Source organism: Myxine glutinosa, chromosome 4, assembly GCF_964187855.1.
Source record: "Myxine glutinosa chromosome 4, kmMyxGlut1.1, whole genome shotgun sequence".
NCBI classification, from domain to species: Eukaryota; Metazoa; Chordata; class Myxini; order Myxiniformes; family Myxinidae; genus Myxine; species Myxine glutinosa.
Genome location: NC_136264.1, coordinates 163689559 through 163712928, shown reverse-complemented (window position 1 = coordinate 163712928; position 23370 = coordinate 163689559). Strand labels below are relative to the sequence as shown.

At 43.9% G+C, this 23370-nt stretch overlaps 1 protein-coding gene across 1 annotated transcript in view; it reads left to right on the top strand.

The window, feature by feature from the left end:
- LOC137425473 (RING finger protein 150) overlaps positions 1-23370 on the top strand; it is a gene marked incomplete in the record, with an annotated part of 68647 nt that overhangs the window by 23929 nt on the left and 21348 nt on the right. The window contains 2 exon segments of the mRNA XM_078776708.1: positions 12706-12956; positions 23234-23308. Of these exon segments, the coding sequence (XP_078632834.1) occupies positions 12706-12956; positions 23234-23308 (326 nt within the window).

Below are 23370 nucleotides of genomic sequence, written 5' to 3'. Positions count from 1 at the left end.
ACCTACACAAATCTACCTGACTCTACATATCACCCTTCCCCACCGACATAACAATATACTTCAATTGTAATAAAATAGTGATTTAAAACATTGTTTTCAAAACATGCGGAAGATTAACGCTATTGAAGCAGTCTTGTACACCACCCGTATACACCACCCGTATACACCACCCGTATACACCACACTTATACACCGCCCTTGTACACTGTAATATGATGCTGTTGAGTCACAATTTAGGAGATGGAGGCTTCATTGATCACCATATAATTCAGCATCAATCAACATCGTACATAGTCACATCAGCAGCCTCTTCTTCACCCCGATACTGCACCCTCTCACATGCCATGCCCACTTCCCATGGCCTGCGCAAGTTTACTTCATCACTGTGCCCCACAGCCTTGGACCCCCTTGTCAATGGTTCTTCGCAAACACTATCAGTGGGTGAAAAAACACGATCTGTGTCGCCATGGGCCTCTTTTTGACGCTCTTGCTGTTGCTTACGCACACATTCAATCTCTGGCGAACCAGGTCCATGTGCAGTGTTATTTATGATGAAACAACACATCTGCTGGCGAATGGTTTGTCATGTGTGGAGTAGTGTTGCACTTAGTGGGAAACAGGCCAACTTATTCCTCACTCATTCTCCGTAGTCATCTTCTTCATGGTCTGCTTTAAACATCTGTAAGGCTGTTGGAAGCAGGTCAGGCCGGAGCTGAAGCAGAGTGATAAACTCCATTTTGAGCACAAAGGCATGAAATTCAGCAGTGGTGAACAAGTGCCATTGTCAGGCCCCAGATATTCCACTGGACAATGCGTTTTGAAATGGTCCATTAAATATTTATCTGTTTCAGCAGCGAACACCACTATACGGATTTCTCTATTTTTTAAAATGCATCTGAAGTGACAAAGAACATTCTTCCCAGGTGTCCACATGACGGTGTTGCCTCGCTGCAGCCGACAACTCCCACTGCTGCACGAGTAATGCTTGCGTTAATTTGCATCCACCTGAGAGCATCTACTCCGAGACTTCACAAAATTACTGCATTGCCATGCTTTGGAATCACAACCCAAGTCAGTCGACGCTCAATTATTTTCAGAAAAGGGTTCCAGTTCCTTTGCATGGACAACGGTGGGGCCATTCTGTCTTGCCCGTAGGTACCTGTATACCTGACACATTAATGCATCGCTCCTAGTGCAAGTCTTAATCTCTACTGAGATCGGGCAAGGGTAATCGACTCTCAGTCCATCACAATTTCCCTGATACTTCCCCTCAGAGAGTTTGATATATCTCGGTGAGTATAAATAGACTGAGAAAAACTCTTGGGGACTCCATCTGCTGGTTTGGTCAGTTCTCTTCAAATAAACTCAACAAGTGTAAACCCTGTAGATCTCTATGTGATGACCCCACAATGACTTCTCTGCAAACACTTATTTGACCACAGAGCATGAATCCCCTGTGTCGATCTCCATAAAAAAACGTCCACGCCTCCAAAATTGAGTGTACACACATGTAGGTTCCGGTACCTGGTGTATGATTATGACCTTGTACTTCACTTTACTGACCCCCTCGGTGACCTCTTGAAGGTTGGTTGTCTACCAACATCGCCCTTGTCAGGCATAGCCAAGTGTTTCAACTCTAACCTCTGACTGCTGACATGGCCTTGGCTTGCTACCCTGTGTGTGACAGCTGGTGTTGTTATACAGCGTCGTGCAATGCATCGCATTCAATCACATCGGGTGGACCCTTCTCATTCAAAAATATGCAGAATTCTTTGTATATATTTTAGTACATGGTCTTGTATGGTCTTGTGTATAGAGTATTAGATCTTGTGTATTAGAGTATTAGATCTTGTGTATTAGAGTATGGTCTTGTGTATATATTTAATTATTTTGCTTTGGATGCTTATTTTTGCCATAATGGATGGAAGATCCTCTGAAAATTGACCTTGACACAAAGAAATCCAAGTTACAATACATTTTTCTTTTGAAGGTCTTTGTTTTTAACAGACACTAAGGCTCATGAATGTAATAGCCAAATGATAGAGGGTGATATTGAAAAAGTGATGGAGCAGAGGAAGTTAGCAGACAAGGGAGGATGGAGAAATAGGAAAGGAATGGACATGCAGGTAGTATAATTAACGACATTCCAAGAGGACAAGCGAGCCTTTTTTTTTTCTTTTTTTTGTATACAAGATCGAGGCTAACATTGTGTAAGAGCTAACATCAATCGCAAAAAACAACAACGAACAGACACACAAAACATACAAAAAAGGGAGCGGGAGACAAGATGGGGAGAGGGAGGGAAGCACACAAGTACAACAGCAGAGAACGGGGACAACGGAAGATCCGTGGGAGGGAGAGGGCTTGGGGGGGAGGAGGCAAGGGAGGGGTGGGTGGTGGGAAAGTAGAAAACACATAGACACTGCTGGAACTTCCAGGAAAGAAAAAAAGTCGGTATTTCCAAAAAAAAAAAAGTGGATCTGGGGTGAATTAAGGGGGGTAGAAGAGATCAAGGTTTTGGATTGGGGAAGATAAGAGATGGTGGTGAACAGCTGTTTTAAAGACCTGGAGGGAGGAGTGGGAGTGAAGAGAGTGAAGGAGTTTGTTCCAGAGGCGAGAGAAAAGAGGAATGAAGGAGTGAAGGTGAATAGAGAGTCTCGATTTCGGCAATTTCACCAGAAGAGGTTTGCTGGCAGGTCTTGTGTGACCTGTGGGAATATTTGGGGGAGCTAGGCCGGATAGGAGTCGGTAGAAGGGGGGAGCTAGGCCGGATAGGAGTCGGTAGAAGGGGGGAGCTAGGCCGGATAGGAGTCGGTGGAAGGGGGGAGTTAGGCCGGATAGGAGTCGGTAGAAGGGGGGAGCTAGGCCGGATAGGAGTCGGTAGAAGGGGGGAGCTAGGCCGGATAGGAGTCTGTAGAAGGGGGGAGCTAGGCCGGATAGGAGTCGGTAGAAGGGGGGAGCTAGGCCGGATAGGTGTCGGTAGAAGGGGGGAGCTAGGCCGGATAGGAGTCGGTAGAAGGGGGGAGCTAGGCCGGATAGGAGTCGGTAGAAGGGGGGAGCTAGGCCGGATAGGAGTCGGTAGAAGGGGGGAGCTAGGCCGGATAGGAGTCGGTAGAAGGGGGGGAGCTAGGCCGGATAGGAGTCGGTAGAATACAGAAAGACCACCTACCTTCCTGCGGTGAGCGAGTGAAAGGCCCTCGGAGTTAGCTTCATCGCGGGAGATTCCAATGATTCTGAAAAATTGTGGGCAAAACAGACGTTGAATATGTAATCTGATAAACCAGGTAAATATAGAAAAGTGTCATAGAACTGTAGAGTAGAGTCGTGGAGAATATAACATGAGGTGGATGACGACTCGCCAAGCAATGTAAAGTAGATGAGAGAAGAATATGATTGGACAGACTCGGAGAAGCGATGCCACAGTCGAGATAAGGGTGATGGGCAATTCCACGAGAAATGGTCCGCAGAGGTCAAATTTTAAATTTGACTGAAAAAGTTCATGGTATGTACCAAATGAAAGCTGAAAATATGTACTTTCAGATAATATCAAGATCACCGAGTTAGCTTGCTCTGTTGGCTTACATCACTCATTGCAATTAATGAAGTCATTCTACTGAAAAGCGCAGTAAAATTGGCCCTCGATAATGCAAAGAACTATTAATTCATTCATTCTCTCAATAATGCAAAGATCAATCCTTCCCTGCTTGTCGTAAAAGGCGACAAAAAGGGTTGGTGGCAGGAAGGGCATCCGGCCGTAAGACATTGCTTCAAAAAGGGGACCGAAAAACAACAACAACCACGGTCCCCGAAAAAGGCCAACCCCCGCTTTGTGGGGAAAAATGGCCTCTAAATGTGGTTATATATATATATATTCTCTCAATTCATTGGTATGAAGTCAACAAATGCTATCCATCAGAAGCTACCTGTATGAAGATTATTTCAAAACCAATTGAAAAAATATGAGTTGTCCTTCTATGCTTTAAAATTAAAACTCAAATTAGGAGTCAGATGTCACTCCGTGACGTGTCACTCCATAACGAAAATTAGACATTTGGTTACTTTTCTCTTTAACTGGTGTATGAAAAACCAAATAAATCCAGGGTCATTAAGAACTTATACCACCCAATCATTGTACAGTAGAATTTTTTTTTTTTTTAATCGACAGAAAATAAATTAAAAAGAAAACTTGTCACTCCGTAACGTTACAGAGTGACTCATTCTGTCAAACAATTGATAACTCAGCCTGAAAAAGGTGAGTTCCTTCAGGAATTGTTCAAGATTCAATTATCCTGGAATTTCTTTGCCACATCTCACGGTAAGGGTGCTGTTGATGGGATAGGAGGTGAGGTAAAGAGGAGAGTTTGGTTGGCAAATCTGGCTGGGGATCCTGTATCTGATGCAGAATCCTTCTTCCGCGTAGCAGCGGCACAGTGCAAAAAGATCGAAGTTTTATTCATCGCAGCAGGAGACATTGAGAAGTGCCAGTCGCAATTGGACGAGCGCTGGCAGTTAGTGACGTCGCTTCTGAAAACACACCAAACACATTGTGTGAAACCTGTGAGGAAATATGTTGTGAGCGCCTCTATGTACTCAACAGCGGAACAATTTGAATTGGTGAGTCTTCACCCCGAGTGCCATGTATCATCCTTGGAATGTCAAAATACTGCTAGTCCAGCACCTGCTGAGCGCCCCAGGTCAGACAGTCAACCCCAAGCACCAGCACCCTGGTGACTTTGTGACTGTGCAGTATGTCACAAAAAAATCTAAGAAGTTGTTTGTTGGCCAGGTGACTCAGATAGTAGATGATGGTTGTTTGGAAGTATCATTTTTGCGAAAAGCGGGCCTATCTGACTTGGCATATACATTCCCAGAGGTGGAAGATAAATCCTGGATCGATTCCAACCAAGTCGTCAGATTCCTTCTTCAGCCATCCCTCGACCATCGCAATCATTATGTATTTGCTGAATGTCCTTTGGGAAAGGGAACCTTTTGCAGGGCAGTCATGTGAAGTTTTGTGATGTGGCCAACTGATTAATTCCAAACTTTGTTTTGTTTCTGGTCATCCACTCATAAATTGTTCTCAATTTCTTTAGTCTATTTCTTGACTTTTTTTATATGTTTATTGTATATTTTCTCAGTTCAAATTTTTATTTTTATTATTTGTCTAAATTGTTAGATGTTGAAACGCCAGCACAAGTCAGCTGGGTTCAGAATGAAAGTCTGGCGTAATCTAGAAATGATTTGTTGCTTTCGGAGAAATCTCAAAATTGACTCGTCACTTCGTAACGGGATTTTTCGTCACTCCGTAACGGGACTATTGTAATTATTTCAGAGTAATTAGGTCATGTCTGGAATTTTGAAACCCCTGTACTGAAGGCACAACTATTAGTGTATCTTCCCATGATTTCATTACAATTTTATAACTATTGTGAGAGCAGAGTTTTCAATAAATGTTGTTATTGTTTAATAAATGACAAAAGACAGTGTCACTCTGTAACACAGTTTTTGAATGTTAATTACTTGTCAATGGTCCAACTTACAGGAACTCCATTAATATCTCTGTAAAGTGCAACTCTTCCTTTACAATATGATATATAGAGAGTAGGTACTAGTGGCTTTATCACGATGCTAGAGCAATCAAAGTTCACAAAAATGACTCAAAGTGTCACTCGGTAACGTCGTGGAATTGCCCTGAACTGTTAGCCTGGATTTTGGGAGGGTGCAAGGTTTGTGTTGCTAGCAGAGAAAGTGTGGCCTAAATAGGCTTGGGAAGGACAAATAGCTGAGAGGGCAGATGGACAAGACTGGAAATGAGGCAATGAAAACCTGCTCGGCCAGCAAACTGTCTGCGCTGGGAGAGAATCAGGTCTTGCATGTCAGCGTCCTATTGGGTAACTCCATTTAGCCTCAGGTCTTGGATTCCACCACTTGCAGGTGTGCAAGATGAGATCTGGCAGCATCAGTTCACAGAGAGCATCCAATCTCGGCGGCACTGTGGATCTGCGGATGAAGGTTTTGTACACTGTTAGAAGCTGAGAGCGGCTGAGGAATGACTTTGTGCTCTGGAACATCTATTGCTGCCTCACTGCCCTGGAGACCAGCTTGGATATGTGATCAGATATGTCGAGGTCTTGGCAGAGTGTGAGTCCAAGAAGCTCCCAAGACTTCACCCATGCCGGAGGTTGATTGCAGCATTGAACTAGAACAGCACCCGGTGGAGTACATCCCTCCGCCAGGCTGAACCGTTCACATTTTGTATCCCACTAATAGCCCGGATCTGCATCCAGACCTTAACCAAAATCGAATTGGCTTGTCCTTGTCACTTCACTAAGTCATCTGTCAAGTTTTGTCATAATCAGTCCACAACTTTTTGAAATATTATTCTATATATCGTGTTTGGCCCTACCTCTCAATTGTGAAGAATCACTTTCAAAATTGCAGTATCCAAATCCTCAACAAAATCCAATCAATTGGTCCTTGTCACACATCCAACCTGTCCACCAAGTGTCATCCGATTCCAGCCACAACTTTTTAAAATACCGTGCTCACAAACGGACAGACAAACAAATGGTTGGCCCAGCCTGACGTTCGAATAAGTAGGTTAGAGCAGGAATTCTTAACTTTTTTCAGGGTGTCGGTGATGACTCACGATTACTCGTGAAGGGTACTTCTTCTTTTTTTCGTATGCATGACAGGACTGCATGTAGCATCATTGGCTGAGGGCGCGGTTGTGCCCCTGATTCAGTACCCCTATTACCAGTAAGCTGGTACTCATTTCACCGACCTCGGAAGGATGACTGGCTGAGTGAACCCCACCTGGTGTTAATTGAACAGCCGACCGGCATTCTAACTCAGGACCCTGGGATCCCAAGCCAGCCACCCTAACCGATAAGCCAACACCAGGCTTGCGAAGGATACCATGGGATCTTTAACTTCTGCTAACTAATGCCAGCAGATGCCACAACCATTTTAACGTCCATCCGAGGGACAGCACACATCCTGATGAGTCGCCATGCATGCCAAACACCAGGATGACAGGTTATAGCTGGACGGAGATTCAAACGCAGGCTAAACAATCTCAGAGGCGAGGTATCTTTGCAAATGCATATAAGCTGGGAAATCCTCATATTTTGTGTGTACCTCCAAACCAGGTAGGATTGCAGATGGCAGAATGGAATTGCATCCTTATCAACCTTCATGGTCTACTCCCATTAACCTTGTTTCTCTGTTTATAACTTTCCCTGTAACATCAGTGGTGCTCGCTTCGTCTTTTGCTGAACTGTTCCGTCCGTCTCGGCTAAAAATGTACAAGTGGCGTAAAGAACTTTTCAATGAATCGTGAAATGCCAGTAACGTAATCTTCATTTGCTGTAATCTTCAGGCTGGCCTTGGTGACTAACCCATTTGGCTTTGCTGCAGTAAAAGGCATTTTATGTCCCCCAAAAAAGGCTTCATCAGTGTTTCTGGAAATTATTACTAGTTAGGATTGTTTTGGAATTAGGATTTGTTAGTTAGTTAGTTTTTTTTTTTTTTGTTGTGTGTACAGAGTCGAGGCTCGTGAAAGAGCTAACATTTACCAAACAAACAAGCAAACAAAGTATATAAAAAGGGGAGCGGTCGACAAGATGGGGAGAGAAGGGGAGGAAGCACACAAACACAACATTTGAGAGCAGGGACATCGGGAGATGTTTTTGGAGGGAGAAGGCCTGGGGTGAGGCAGGATAGGTATAAAACGCAAGGACACCAAGGACTTCCAGGAAAGAAGTCAAAAGTCACCTCAAAAAAGTGGATTTGGGGTGAAATTAGCGGGGGTAGAAAAGATCAAGGTTTTGGATGGGGGAAGATAAGAGATGGTGGTGAACAGCCGTTTTAAAGACCTGGAGGGAGGAGTGGGATTGAAGAGAGTGAGGGAGTTTGTTCCAGAGGCAGGAGAAAAGAGGAATGAAGGAGTGAAGGTGAGCAAAGAGTCTTGATTTTGGCAGTTTAACCATAAGAGGGTTGCAGGCAGATCTTGTGCGACCTGCAGGAATATTTGGGGGACAGAGCCCAGAGAGAGCTGGGGGAGCAAGGCCGGAGAGGAGTCGGTAGAAGACGGAAAGACCACCAACCTGCCTGCGGTGATTAAGTGAAAGGCCCTCGGAGATAGCGTCATCGCGGGAGATTCCAATGATTCTGAACGCTTTGGTTTCAACAGCGTGAAGACGAGCTAGGTGTGAGGCAGGAGCACCAGCCTAGAGGGGAGAGCAGTACTCCATTGAGCTGCGGATGAAAGCCTTGTATGTGGTGAGGAGCTCAGGTGTGCCAAGGAAGGACTTCGCACGACGGAGGATGCCCAGTTGGCGACTGGCTTTGGAGGCCAGCTTGGAAATGTGGTTAATGTAGTTAGGATAGGATTGTTAGTTAGGATTTGTTAGTGTTAGGATTTGTTTCAGCCTGGTGTTGGGCTAGCGGCTAGGGTGCCAGCTTTGGATCCGAGGATCCTGGGTTCAAATCCCGGTCGATCGCTGAATTAACGCCAGGGGGGTTGACTCAGCCTGTCATCCTTCCGAGGTCGGCTAATTGAGTACCAGTTCACTGGTAATTCCCTGTGTGTCGTAAAAGGCGACAAAAAGGGTTGGTGGCAGGAAGGGCATCCGGCCGTAAAACATTGCTTCAAAAAGGGGCCCAACAAAAACAACAACAACCACGGTGCCCGAAAAAGGCCAACCCCCGCTTTGCGGGGAAAAATGGCCTCTAAAGGTGTTTTTTTTTTAGGATTGTTTTGGAACAAATGACGAGCGGAGTTGGGCATTTGGTGGAATTGGGGTAGCCAACAGGTAGACAGCAACAACTGATTCCCTCCCAACCGCACTCCCACAAGACTTACTCTTTCGTTTCCTTTGAACATTTTGCCAAGTATGATGTAATAAAGAAACTAGAACGACACTCTTCGACGTCACGACGTCGACCGATACGCCTCCGCCCACATTATTTCATCATTACAAAACTTGTACCAAGTTTGGTTTCAGTCCATTCAGCCGTTCTCAAGTTATTACATTTCTACCTGACATGACCTCTGACCTTTGACCTCTTGAACCCAAAATTGATTCAGTTCATGTTTACATCGTTATACTTACCTGTACCACGTTTTAATTTAAATCCCTTCAGCTGTTCACAAGTCATCACATTCATTCATTCACATGACCTCTGACCTTTGACCTTGTGACTCCAAAATCGAATAATTTAATCTTGCATCATTATACATATCTGTACCAAGTTTGAATTGGATCACTTCAGCCGTTCTCAAGTTATAAACCTATTACAGACTTTGACTTTGACCTTTGACCCCAAAGTCTAATCAGTTAATCTTTACATCATTATACATACCTGTATCAAGTTTGAATTGCATCACTTCAGCCATTCTCAAGTTATAGACCTATTACAGGCTTTGACCTTTGACCTCTTGACCTCAAAATATAATCGGTTCATCTTTGCATCATTCTACATAAATGTACAAAAATTGGGTAGAATCCCATCACTGGTTCACAAGTTATCGTGGTAACAAGATTTTTTTTTTTACCTAACATGACCTCTGACCTTTGGCATTTGACCTCATGACCCCAAAATCTAATCAGTTAATCTTTACCTCATTATACATACCTGCACCAAGTTTGACTAAGATTCCCTCAGCCTTTCTCAAGTTAACATGGTAACGAAAACCTAGGACGGACGGACAGACGGACAACCTGAAAACATAATGCCTCTGGCGAGTTCGTCGGCGGAGGCATCAACATATCTGTAATGTACAAGGAAGTTCAATCCAGGGGGACATTGAATATGGCTTTGATGGGTGGAGTTAACCTTGTTCGTTGTTGCAGTGTGCGGAGATTTCTGGATCGTCGTGTTGTACAAGGAAATAATATGAACTATGCCAATCCTCATACGTCATGGAGATGTAAAACCCGAAAAAGAAAAAAAATTCAGCACTTCCCAAACCTTTGGTTGATGAAGGAACATTTTGTAGACTGGCATTCTCTGCCGATTGTTTGTTCAAAATATATCCGCAGTTTACAATGTCGTTTGTTGTTCGTTCAGCAGCAAGAGTGTCAAACCAATGTCGCTTCGCGTTACTTGCGGTGATTATTTTCCTGCGTACTCTCCAGTTGATTCCTTTCATGATTTTGACAACAAATTTGATCGCCGCTCTTGGCTCCATTGCGTGTGGCGACCGGCAAACTTTCCCCAAAGTTTGTGCGGTCGAACCTGAACTCCTTCAATGAACGTTCAATCCCCGAATCTCAGACATTTGAAAGTGACTTGTATGACTTGGACTTGGGTCCGGTTCGAACTGCCGACCTCCCAGATTCGGAGCGGGTACTCTAACCATGACACCACCAATCTCTTGGAGGTAATTCTCATCATCAACCCCTAAGACAATCGTCCACATAGAGGAGTTCCTAGATTAGGTGCTGTGAAACCTTGTTATTTTTTTATTTTTTGTATACAAGATCGAGGCTAACATTGTGTAAGAGCTAACATCAATCGCAAAAAACAACAACGAACGGACACACAAAACATACAAAAAGGGAGCTGGCGACGAGATGGGGAGAGAGGGGGAAGCACACAAGTACAACAGTAGAGAACGGGGACACCGGGAGATCTGTGGGAGGGGGAGGAGGCATAGGAAGGGAGGGTGGAGGTTGGGAGAGGTTAAAAAAACGCATGGACACTGCTGGGAGTTCCAGGAAAGAAGTCGGAATTTCAAAAAAGTGGATCTGGGGTGAATTAACGGGGGTAGAAAAGATCAAGGTTTTGGATGGGGGAAGATAAGAGATGGTGGTGAGAGACCTTTGAGCTTGCTCTTCGACTGTATGGTCATGTATCGCATCAGCTGTGATGTAGGTGCATGGGGAAAAGGGAACCTTTCACGGGGAATTGAAAGTCGGTTCTTGGCAGAAACACCACTTCGATGAAAATGAAATGGTCACTCCTAATGGCCAAAAAATGATCCTGCCAAGAAATTCTCCATTTAGTTTATTTATTTACTTGTGTGTTCTGATAATGCAAGCGGGCATGCGTGCCAACAGTGGGCTCCCGTGCTCGTGCCTGTTTGTGCCTCCGCATTGAAGGACAAAATGTATGTTACGCTGCGGTACGTGCATAAACGTTCCACATGTACCATTACATGGGGTGCCTTGTCTCATAAAGGAAATGCTCATGACATACTAAGTGGGTGCAACAACAAAAGCATGAATTTGGCCACAATGTCAGCACACAATGTGCTACTTTTTTTTTTTTTACCTCCGCCCACCTAAAATAGACGGAGGTTATGTTTTCATCCCTGTTTGTTTGGGTGAAGGATATCTCAAAAAGTTGTGGATGAATTCGGATGAAATTTGGTGGACGGGTTGCGTGTGTGACGAGGAGGAATTGATTCAAATTTGGTGAAGATGCGAGAATTCTTTTTTTTGCCGCGTCGCAGACGCTGCTCATAGAGTGCCCTCTGCTGTTGTTGTTGTTGTTCTTCTTCTTCTTGTTCTTGCAGAGAAGACAAAACCTCAAAGCTCCACCCATTCTGGGAACCATAGCTCCACCCATTCTGGGAGAGCCTTCATATAAACAAATATCCACCATTTTATTAACTCGCATAGCTTTGAGGCCTGTTTTGTAGGCCCGTGGTGTCTTCCTCTCTCACACAGTTTTATTTCAAATCAAATTCGATATATCATTTCATTTTTCACAGTCGCTAACATAGTTTTAGACTCGGTTGAAAAAAAACGGGAAGGAAATCCGATGAAAGTTGCCCTTTATAGAACGAAATGAATTCTCAAAGGCCTGTAACTTCAAGTCCATTGAGATTTTTTTTTTTTTAATCGCGGCATGCTCAGTCATACACCGCCCAAAATAAGAGACCGGAAAATGCCGAGATATATATATTTTGTTTAAATCGCGGCATGCTCAGTCATACACCGCCCGAAATAACAGACGGGAAAATGCCAAGATATATTAAAAATTCGTCCATTTGATGACAATCGTCACGATGAAATATTTAATTTATACGTCGTCACAATAATGTGGAGAGAGGAGCATAGCTTCGTTCACGTGTCGCTACACACGAGAAATTGCCGAGATATATTTTTTTACAATCACGGCATGGTCAGTCATACACCGCCTGAAATAACAGATGGGAAAATGCCGAGATATATTAAAAATTCGTCGCCACACACGGGAAATTGCCGAGATATATATTCACTTTGCACAAAAATAACATCAAGTAATCGAATCAATAGGAATGTCCTGTGCCTATAACATCGACGTTATAGGCACAGCTGCATCTAGGCATTGTGTAACATCGACGTGGCTTTTATTTTAATTAAAACTTTTTGTACTTGTTTTTTTTATGATTCTTCGCCATCAATTGAGAGATGAGGCCAAAAACGCTATACAGAATGGTATGATTTCTCAAAAAGTTGAGAACGGATGATGACAAAACTTGGTGGATGAGTTCGGCAGGTGACAACAACAAGTCGATTTGATTTTGGTTCAGGTCTGGATCCAGATCCGGCCTATCAGTGAGATAGAAAGCATAACCTGTTCATCAGGCGGAGGTATGAGCTCTACCGAGTGCCGTTGTAGTTGTTCTAGTTGATCATTTTGCATAACAGCAATTTATTATACACTGAATGTGACATTTATTTATTTGTTTTGATGTGCATGTCATTGCAGACACTGGAGACACAGTGGTCGTCATGGTGACAGAGCTCAAGGGAAAGGAACTGCTGGCCTTGCTCAAACGAAATGTAACGGTGATGTTGCACGTAACTGTCGGAACGCGAAACATCCAGAAGCTGGTGAGCCGCACGTCGGTTGTTTTCGTCTCGATCTCCTTCATTGTTCTCATGATCATCTCCCTCGCCTGGCTTGTGTTTTACTATGTTCAGCGGCTTCGTTATGCCAACGCCCGAGATCGGAACCAAGTAAGTCCCATAACCACGACACACTATTTACACGACGGTGTTCATCGGAGTTGTTCTTTGGAGCTCTTTGCAGAGTTCTGAAACCCCAATCTTTATTTTATATTGCTCCCTTTTACTTTTTTTTGTCCCCCGTCGCACCGCGGAGCGAAAGGGGGACTATGGTTTTCCCCTCCGTCTGTCCGTCCGTCCGTGCGTGCGTGTGTGCGTGCGGGCTTCCGTGTTTGCGTGCGGGCGTGCGTGCGTACGTGCGTGCGTACGTAAGCGAAGGACCGCATTCGAATTTGGTGTGTGGGTGCAACCCACGTCAAAATCCAAGATGGCCACCGCCATGTATGTGTGATGCCATGTATGTCTGAACCTTGTGAGCAGAATATCTTGAAAAATAAGCGAAGTACCAACTTTTAATCTGGTGTGTGGGTGTATCTAGGAACAAGAAAGAACGCTATTGAAAATTGGGTCGCCACGTCAAAATCCAAGATGGCCGCCACCATATATATTTCTGAACCTTGTGAGCGAAATATCTTGAAAAATAAACGAACTACTAACTTCTAATCTGGTGTGTGGGTGTATCTAGGCATAAGGAAGAACGCTATTGAAAATTGGGTCGCCACGTCAAAATCCAAGATGGCCGCCTCCATGTATGTCTGAACCTTCTGAGCGAAATATCATATCATAGCATGTTTTCTGCGTCTTCCACTTTGTCAACTCACATCACTTCCCCAACGGGGGACCTAGGCGTAACGCTTGTTTTCGTTTCTCTTCCAAAGTGTCTCAGACTCGTGAAGGAGCTTGTGTATATATACAGGACTTGCAGGGTTGAGACATTGAGACGTCGTTTGTTCTTGCATTATGAATGGTCAGAGCATTGGGATACAGTTTGTCAAATCTATTCAGACAATTATAATTTATTTCTGTTATGAAAAATGTTTAGGGTATTGCGTTCTTGGAAAAAGGAACCACATTATTATCTAGATGGTATTTATCGACAACTTACCCCTCACCATCAACTTGGTGCGAGCCAACTCTTATGTTTTTGAAGGGTTTTGTTCTTTGATCCAATATGGCTGCCAGATCACGTGAGCGATTAAATCATCAATTTACATTTTCTAATGTAATTGTTGCATAGATCATGCTCAAGAAATTTAAAACTAATCTGACTACGCGTTGTCCCTGTTGGATTATGACGTCATAATTAAGGCACCAATGACGTCGTCATCAACAACACTTATTCCCCATGAGGAGTTCTTGACGACGCACGACGTTTCAATTTTTTCTATGAAGCGGTTTCAGATATAGAGCTGCCCCTTTTTCGTTTTTTCCAAGATGGCACCTACACCACCTAACCTATGACGTCATAATTATCATTAAAAATTCTACAGGAGGAGGTGCTCTTATGGTGAAAATTTCGCGTCCACTTGCATAGAAAATAAATCTTTCTTTGCATAGAAAAATTTCGTTCTAACATTTGCATAGAAAAAAATCTTTTTTCATACTGATCGGATCAACCGTTGTACTTGTCGAATTATGACATCATAATGAAGGCACTGATGACATCATCATTAATATATCGTATTCCCCATGGTGAGTAATTGACAATGAGCCATGTTTCAATTTTTTCCATTGAGCGGTTTCCGAGATGTAGAGATGTAACGTTTTCCCAAGATGGCGTCTGTACCACATTACCTACGACACCATAATTATGAATAAAAAAAATTATACAGGTGGAGGCGCTCCTATTGTAAAATTTGGTGTCAATCGGATCAACGGTTGCTGAGAAAATGATTTTTTTTTTAGTGCAGTCACACACTCAACTGATCGCTTAGCCCCGCTTTTGTCTTCGAGCGCAGGGTAATAATAAATATCCCCAAGTGGGCTGACCGTCATCACTTGAGGTTGAGATTTGGGGAACCCCACTGGGAGTCCCCATGATCTGAAATCGAAAATTCGAAGCCCGAGCGATTGTGCGGGATACCGTCTTGTATTCATGTGTCAAGTTTCAGAACAATCAGCCAGGTGATGAGGGAGGAGTAGCAAAAGGTTAACGGACAACCGGACAGACAGACTCCAGACATCACGACCCATTTCACAAGTTCGTCGCTCCGAGTTTCGAGATGAGATGATGTAATTTAATCTTAATATCATAATAGGTGGTTGTAGGATATCTAGACCTTAAGAAGGCATTGGATAAGGCTCCACATAGGAGGTTGTTAGCCAAGGTGTGAGCGCTTGTGGAATGCCTAGTCAGGTAGCTTACTGGATTGGAAACTGGCTTAGTGATAGGAAGCAAGGAGTGGCTGTGAGTGGGAGGATGGAAGTAGTTAGGTACCTCACGGATCAGTCCTGGGACCATTATTATTCATAATTTTCATCAACCGTTTGATATTAGAGTTAAGAGTAGGCTTTCCAAATTTTCAGATGACGCAAAGATTGGAGGTATAAGGTAGATGGCAGCGAGCGGTCGTGATCAGATTCAAGAAAGTCTCGATACTTTAATAGGTAGATTGGGCAGAGGATTGACAGATGCCAATCATAAAGATAAATGTACGGTGCTGGGGATGAGAAAGAATAATGAATATAGGGATTACATGATGCAAGGGGAAATCATGGAGCATGTCACACAGGAGAAGGATTTGGGGGGAGGGGGCAGGGTAGCAGGGGGAGGGTAATCAGACAGCACAGTGCCAGGTAGTTGCAGGTAAAGCTAAAAGGGTTTAGGGATATATTTGTAGGGGGTAAATTATAAATTAAGAGGTAATTTTAACAGTGTACAGTCTGCAGGAACTTGGTGAGGTCTCATCTGGAATATTGTGTGCAGTTTTGTTTTGGTCACCATATCTCAGGAAGGACATAGCTGCCATGGAGCAGGTTTGGGAAGAACCTTTGAAGGAGACAGGACTTTATACATTGGGAAGGAGGTGATTATATGGGGTAGTGGCAGTGGAAGTGGTGGATAAGGCTAAATGGGAATTCTATAGGTACCTGGATGCATTGGAGATAGAGGGGTGTGGATGGTCGGTAGCTTATGTGTGAATGGGTAACGATAATGATTGGTGCAGCGCAGGCATGATGGACTTGAATTGTTTTAGGGAAATGGATTTCTTCAAAATGCCCATATGATTAGAACAGCATTGGGCAACGCTGGGTACCCCTGCTCGTATTAAATAAGGCAATTATTTATGTATGTTTATTTGAAAATCTTTATGTACGTATGGACAAAAAACAGGGCTGGCCTGATCTCCACCAAATTTTGCCTACGTGTTGATGGGTCAACAAAAACATTAAACCTGGAGCCAAATGCATCACATTTTCTTCTGATTGGTGGGATCTAAATAAGAGGTGGAGGAGGTCCCATAACCTTGCACAGGCCGTTGGGAAGACTTGTGTGCACAAGTTGCCCTAGTCGTGCCCCGTTTCCTCTACGAACCAGATTTACGAGCAGCCATGCAAATTTAACCTACACCAGTGAGGGCATACAACAAATAAACAAGAAAAAGAGCAATCAGAGATTGCAAACCCTCGCCAGGATGTATTTTCAGTGGTTTTTTAAAGTATTTTGTGTCAAAACAAATATGGCGGCCGAACCACGTGACCGATGACGTCATCATTTTTTTTTTCTAAACTAATTTATCCCGACATTATGCTCAATAAATTTAATCTTGATCGGATGAAGTTTTATACTTGTCGAATTATGATGTCATACTGGAGGCACCTATGACATCATCATTAACATATTGTATTCCCCATGGAGCGTTCTTTGCATTGAGCCATGTCTCAATTTTTTCTGTTCAGCACTTTCGGGGATAGAGTGGTGCAAAGTTTTGCCGTTTTTCCAAGATGGCGGCCGAACCACGTGACCGATGACGTCATCAATTGGGCACAGTCTATTCCAGGGCAAGACCAATATGTGTGCAAACTTTGGCGATTCTACGTGCAACGGTTTAGACGTAGTGCTGCAAACATACAAACAGACAGACAGATGAAAAATCGGTCAGACACCGAGGACTTGCCGGAATGTACTTTTTTATCGCCCATTTTGGACAAATATGGCGGCCAAACCACGTGACTGATGACGTCATCATTAACATATTTTATTCCCCATGGAGAGTTCTTTACAATGAGCAACGTCCCAATTGTTTCTATTCAGGACTTTCGGAGATATGGAGGTGTAAAGTTTTCCGGTTTTTCCAAGATGGCGGCCGAACCACGTGACCAATGACATCATCATTAACATATTTTATTCCCCATCGAGAGTTCTTTACAATGAGCCATGTCTCAATTTCTTCTGTTCAGCACTTTCGGAGATATGGAGGTGCAAAGTTTTTCGGTTTTTCCAAGATGGCGGCCAAACCACGTGACCGATGACATCATCATTTGGGCACAGTATATTAGAGGGTAAGACAAATACGTGTGCAAAGTTTGGCTATTCTACGTATAGAAAGATTCTACGTATAATAATAATAATAATAATGCATTTATTTTATATAGCGCTTTTCAGGAAGCCCAAAGACGCTTTGACAGAGTGCAAAACATAATGCATAGCAAAACATAAAAACAATTGCAAAAAAAAAAAGAATCAATAGGGAAATATTCAAAGCACAAAGGAGGGAGAAGGAGAGGAGATAGTCAGGGGTTAGATGCTGTGGGTTAAATGTTGAATGCAGTGTTGAACAGGTGGGTCTTGAGTGATGTTTTGAATGTGGTGAGTGAGGAGGAGTCTCTGATGGTGTGAGGTAGCGAGTTCCAGAGGGTGGGAGCAGCGATGGAGAAGGCCCTGTCCCCCCAGGATCTAAATTTGGTCCGGATGGGGGGGGGGGGGGGGGTCAGGAGGTTGGTACCAGCAGAGCGGAAGTTGCGGGTGGGAGTGTGTCTGGAGAGGAGGTCAGCCAGGTAGGATGGGGCCAGGTTGTGGAGGGCTTTGTAGGTCAAGAGGAGGATTTTGTACTGGATTCTCTGGGAGATGGGGAGCCAGTGAAGCTTGTAAAGGACGGGGGTGATGTGGTCACGGGTCCGGGAATGGGTGAGTAGACGGGCAGCGGAGTTCTGAATGTATTGGAGTTTATTGGTGATTGTTGAGGGTGAACCATAAAGGAGGCTATTGCAGTAGTCCAGACGGGAAGTGATGAAGGCGTGGATGAGGGTTTCTGCAGCCACGGAGGAGAGGGATGGACGGAGACGGGCGATGTTTTTCAGGTGAAAGAAGGCTGTCTTTGTGATCTGTTTAGTGTATTTGTCGAAGGAGAGGGTTTGGTCAAAGATGATGCCAAGATTCCGGATGTGAGGGGTGGTGGATACTGGGAAACCGTCGATGTTGAGGGCAAAGTTATGGGTGGACTTGGTGAGCGTTTTTGGGCCAATGATGATTATTTCAGATTTATCACTGTTACGTTTGAGGAAGGTGATTTGAAGCCAGGATTTTATTTCAGTGATGCAGTTTGTCAGGATAGAGTGGGTGGCAGTGGAGATGGACTTGGTGGAGATGAAAAGCTGGATGTCATCGGCGAAGCAGTGGAATTGGAGACCATGACGGCGGATTAAGTGACCGAGGGGGGACAGGTAAAGGATGAAGAGGAGGGGGCCAAGAACTGAACCTTGGGGGACACCTTGGGGGAGGGGAGCAGTGGGGGATTTGCAGTTATTGATGGAGATGAACTGACGTCTGTCAGAGAGGTATGATTTAATCCAAGAGAGGGCAGTGCCGGTAATGCTAAAGGTGGTTTCAAGTCGGGTGAGGAGGATGGTGTGATCGATGGTGTCAAAGGCGGCGCTGAGGTCGAGGAGGATGAGAATGTTGAGGTTGCCAGCGTCAGAGGAGAGGAGAAGGTCGTTGGTGATTTTGAGGAGAGCAGTTTCAGTACTGTGGTTGTAGCGGAATCCGGATTGGAATGTTTCATACAGGTTATTGGCAGAGAGGTGATGTTTGAGTTGAGTGGCTACAGCGCGTTCCAAAACCTTTGACAGAAAGGGTAGGTTGGAGATGGGTCTGAAGTTATTTAGGGTGTCAGGGTTTAGTCCAGGTTTTTTCAGAATGGGGGTAACAGCAGCAATTTTGAGGGATGGTGGGACGATGCCTGTAGACAGGGAGGAGTTTATTGTTGCAATGATAAGTGGAGAGAGAGCAGGAAGGGAGGCCTTGACAAAGCTGGAGGGGATGGGGTCAAGAGTGCAGGTGGCAGTTTTCATTCCGATGAGGAGTTCAGAGAGGTCAGTAGGGGAGACTGGGGAGAATTGAGACAGGGGATGGCAGGATAAGGGGGGGCAGGTGGTTTGAGGGGGAGCGGGTGCGGTGGTGGTCAAGCTGTTGTAGATGTTTTCAATTTTGCGTTGGAAGAATGAAAGGAAGGAGATGCAGTTGTCTATTGTGAATGACTGGGTGGTGGTGTTCAGGGGGCTGAGGAGTTTGTTTATTGTAGAGAAGAGTGCTTTTGGGTTTCCGGAGCCAGAGTGGATAATTTGAGAGTAGTAGGCGGAGCGGGCGCGGGAGAGGGCATCTTTATAGTGTTGTATGTGGTCCTTGTAGGCCTGGGAGTGAACTGTGAGACCTGTTTTATTGCGGAGTCTTTCAAGTTGGCGAGCACGAGTTTTCATCAGGCGGAGTTCAGGGGTAAACCAGGGAGCAGAATGGGTGAAAGAAACTGTTTTGGTTTTTATAGGCGCAAGTTGGTCAAGGCAGGAGGAGAGAGTGTGGTTGTAGTAGTCAGTGAGGTCAGAAGGGGTGTGGAGGTCAACGAAGGGAGAAGTGGACATTTTTTCAGAGAGGGTCGATGAGAATGAGGTAGGTGAAAGAGCGTTTAGCTTACGGAAGTTGATAGTGCGATAATGCCTTGGTGCTGGGGTGGGGATGTTGATGGTCAGAGTGATGGCTAGGTGGTCAGAGAGAGTGAGGTCGGAGCCAGAGAGATGGTGCAAAATTAGTCCAGTAGAGCAGACAAGGTCCAAAATGTGACCATGGGTAGGAAAGTTGACATGTTGAGTGAGGTTAAAGCAGGTGAGTAAATCAGTGAAGTCAGTGGTTAGCGTGGAGTCAGTGGAGTCCATGTGGATATTGAAATCACCAAGGAGGAGGATTGAGGGGGAGAGGGAACATAGCTGGGTCAGAAAGTAGGAGAAGTCAGACAGGAAAGATGGGTGTGGTTTGGGAGGGCGGTAGACAACAGCCATGACTGACTGTGTGTGACCAGAGAGTTTAAAAGCCAGGTGTTCAAATGATGGAGCAGATGAGATGGAGATGAGGTATAGAAAGTTTTCCGGTTTTTCCAAGATGGCGGCCGAACCACATGACTGATGACGTCATCATTAACATATTTTATTCCCCATCGAGAGTTCTTTACAATGAGCCATGTCTCAATTTTTTTCTGTTCAGCACTTTCGGAGATATGGAGGTGCAACGTTTTGCCGTTTTTCCAAGATGGCGGCCGACCACGTGACATCTGACGTCATCATTAACATATTTTATTCCCCATGGAGAGTTCTTTACAATGAGCCATGTCTCAATTTTTTCTGTTCAGCACTTTCGGAGATAGAGGTGCATAGTTTTTCCAAGATGGCGGCCGAAACACATGACCGATGACGTCATAAATTGGGCACAGTCTATTCCAGGGCAAGACAAATACGTGTGCAAAGTTTGGCGATTCTACGTGCAATGGTGTGGAAGTAGTGCTGCAAACAGACAGACAGACAGAGACAAACGGACAGACAAACCAACCGATCAACATACTTGCCGGAATCTTTTCTGGCAAGTAACAAACAGACAAACCAACCGATTAACATACATTCCGGCAAGTAACAAACAAACGGACTCAAATGCAATACCCTCTCCTCTGGCGAGGGTAACAAGGCCATACCAACTTCACTACAAAGCCTCTCAGATATGGGTAGATCTCTTATTTAATCACAAGTTGGTATAAGGATCTGTCTTGTTGTTGTTACAATAACAACATAAACGATGACCCAGTTGCAATGCAAATCGTGATGCAAAAACAAACCCCATGCCTCACAAAGCAAGTTTTGTGAATGCTCTGACAGAAGGCTCAAAATGGATGTCAGCGAGGCATCTGGGTCACATTGGGGTTGCGGTTGCGGTTTTAATCATAATTCTACGACTTGTAATTAACCAAAGCAGTTTGTTTGTACGTTTTTGCACGTAGTCATTTTCTCCCCGAGGAAAGATGATTCTTCCTTTGTATGCCATTTTGATGAGAAATTTGATTGTCGTGCAACCATCTATCTACCTGGAAGGGAATGAGCAGCTCTCATTTTGCCATTCGACAAAAAAAAAAAAATTCTAATATTTTGTTCTTTAGTTTCACTCCTTTCACCAATGCATGCAAAATCCCACCTTGCCACAAATACATTTGATGGTCCATCCTGTGGCAGGGAAAAGGCTGAATATAACTTGGGTTTTCACAAGTGGTGGTTATAGTGGTCCTGGAAATTTTCAATTTGTTATTAAATAACAAAACAAGAATGGCACTCAGTCTAGAGAGCATACCTCCGCCAGGCTGAACAGTTTACGTTTTGTATCCCACTGTTGGGACGGATATGGATCCGGACGTGAACCAAAATCTAATCAGATTGTACTTGTCACCTAACCAACTCGTGCAACTAGTCATAACCTGTCCACAACTTCGAGATATCGTGCTATATTTCGTTTTTGGGCCCCAACTCTCAACTGTTTTCTATCTGTGCCGCATCATGGTTAATTCGGGTCGTTTATCCACGTTTGCTGTCAGCGTTGGGTAGGCTCTGCCGAGGAGATACTTCCAGTTTATTACCCTGCGCTCGCGAAGCGAAAAGCGGGGTTAAGCATTAATTTGTGTACGTGTGCCGTGTGTGTCTGCATTTAAAAAATTCATTTTCTCGGCAACCGTTGGTCCGATTGACATGAAACTTTCACCATAGCAGGGCCTCCTCCTGAAGAATATTTTAATTGTTAGTATGACGTCATAGGTCACGTGGTACACGCACCATATTGGAAAAACTTCGCACCTCTATATCTGAAACCACTCCGTGGAAAAAATTGAGATCTGGCTCATTGTGAACTACTCCCCATGGGGAATCAGATATGTTAATGATGATGTCATCGGTGCCTTCGTTATGACGTCATCATTCGAAAAGTACAACACTTATCTGATCATTATTAATTTTTTTGAGCAACTGTTGGTCTGATGGACACGAAATTTTCACCATAGGAGCGCCTCCTCCTTTAGAATATTTTAATGATAATCATGACGTCATAGGTCATGTGGTACAGGCGCCATCTTGGAAAAACCGAAAAATGTTGCACCTCTATATCTCCAAAACCTTTCGAGTTAGGAAGCTGATATTTGGACATGCCAATTACCAGGTGATTTGGCTGCAAAGGCTATTTTGGATTTATTAATTAATCAATTAATCGATTAATTATTTAATTATTCGATTAATGACTGAAAAATGTTTTTTTTGTTAAGTTACAGATTCTGATGAAATGGTGGTGGTTTATGTGTTCTATGACCGAATTAATTAATACTTTAATTTTTTAATGATTATTATTTATTTATTTTCTTTCTCATTTGGCCAATATCTCGGGCACCTTTTGAGCTAGGAAGCTAATATTTGGACATGACGGTGACCAAGTGATGTGGCTATCAAGGATATTTTTGATACGATTAATTCTTTATTGATTAATCAATTAATTATTTAATTTTTTATTAATGACTTATTTAATTAAATTTGTAAAAGATACATCTTCGGATGAAGCACTAGTGGTTTAGTTATGCCATTAGCCAATTGATTAAGAAAATATTTTGTGATAATCTTTTATTGATTTTAATTATACAATTAATCAATCAATTAGTGTACACCTCTCCCTCCCAATGCAGCCTCTATGAGCTGCACTGTGGTATTGCCGAGCGCCAGAGGCGCCCCGGCAATGCCGCGCTGTAGGATATTTAATTATTTGGCATGGGGGCGGTGTACTTTGAATGTATCTTTACTTGTTTGATATGTATTTGATATTGGATCAAAGAAAAAAAATGTAAAAAAACAAGAGTTGGCTCGCAACAAGTTGACTGGAGGGAGGGTAAGTATTCTATGAATACCATCTAGTTTTTTCAGTGTTGAAGTTTATTGCTTTGGTTCTTTTTGTGTCGTGCTTAAACGTGCTTAAAATTGCACGTGCAGTCAACAATCCGTTCAAGCATAGTCACCAAGGATTTGCAAATACACCTTGTGGTGAATGCAGGTGTCTCGAGTGGTCTTGCACAGTGTAAAGTAACCGTGTGCTCTGAATGCGTTTACAGCAGCGCCGGCTGGGAGATGCGGCCAAGAAAGCGATCGTCAAACTTCCCCTGAAAACTATCCGGAAAGGTGACCAGGTGGGTGTGTTATTTAATTGATCTACTTGCTGCTTTTTCGGAAATATTGAGAGAGGATGGAA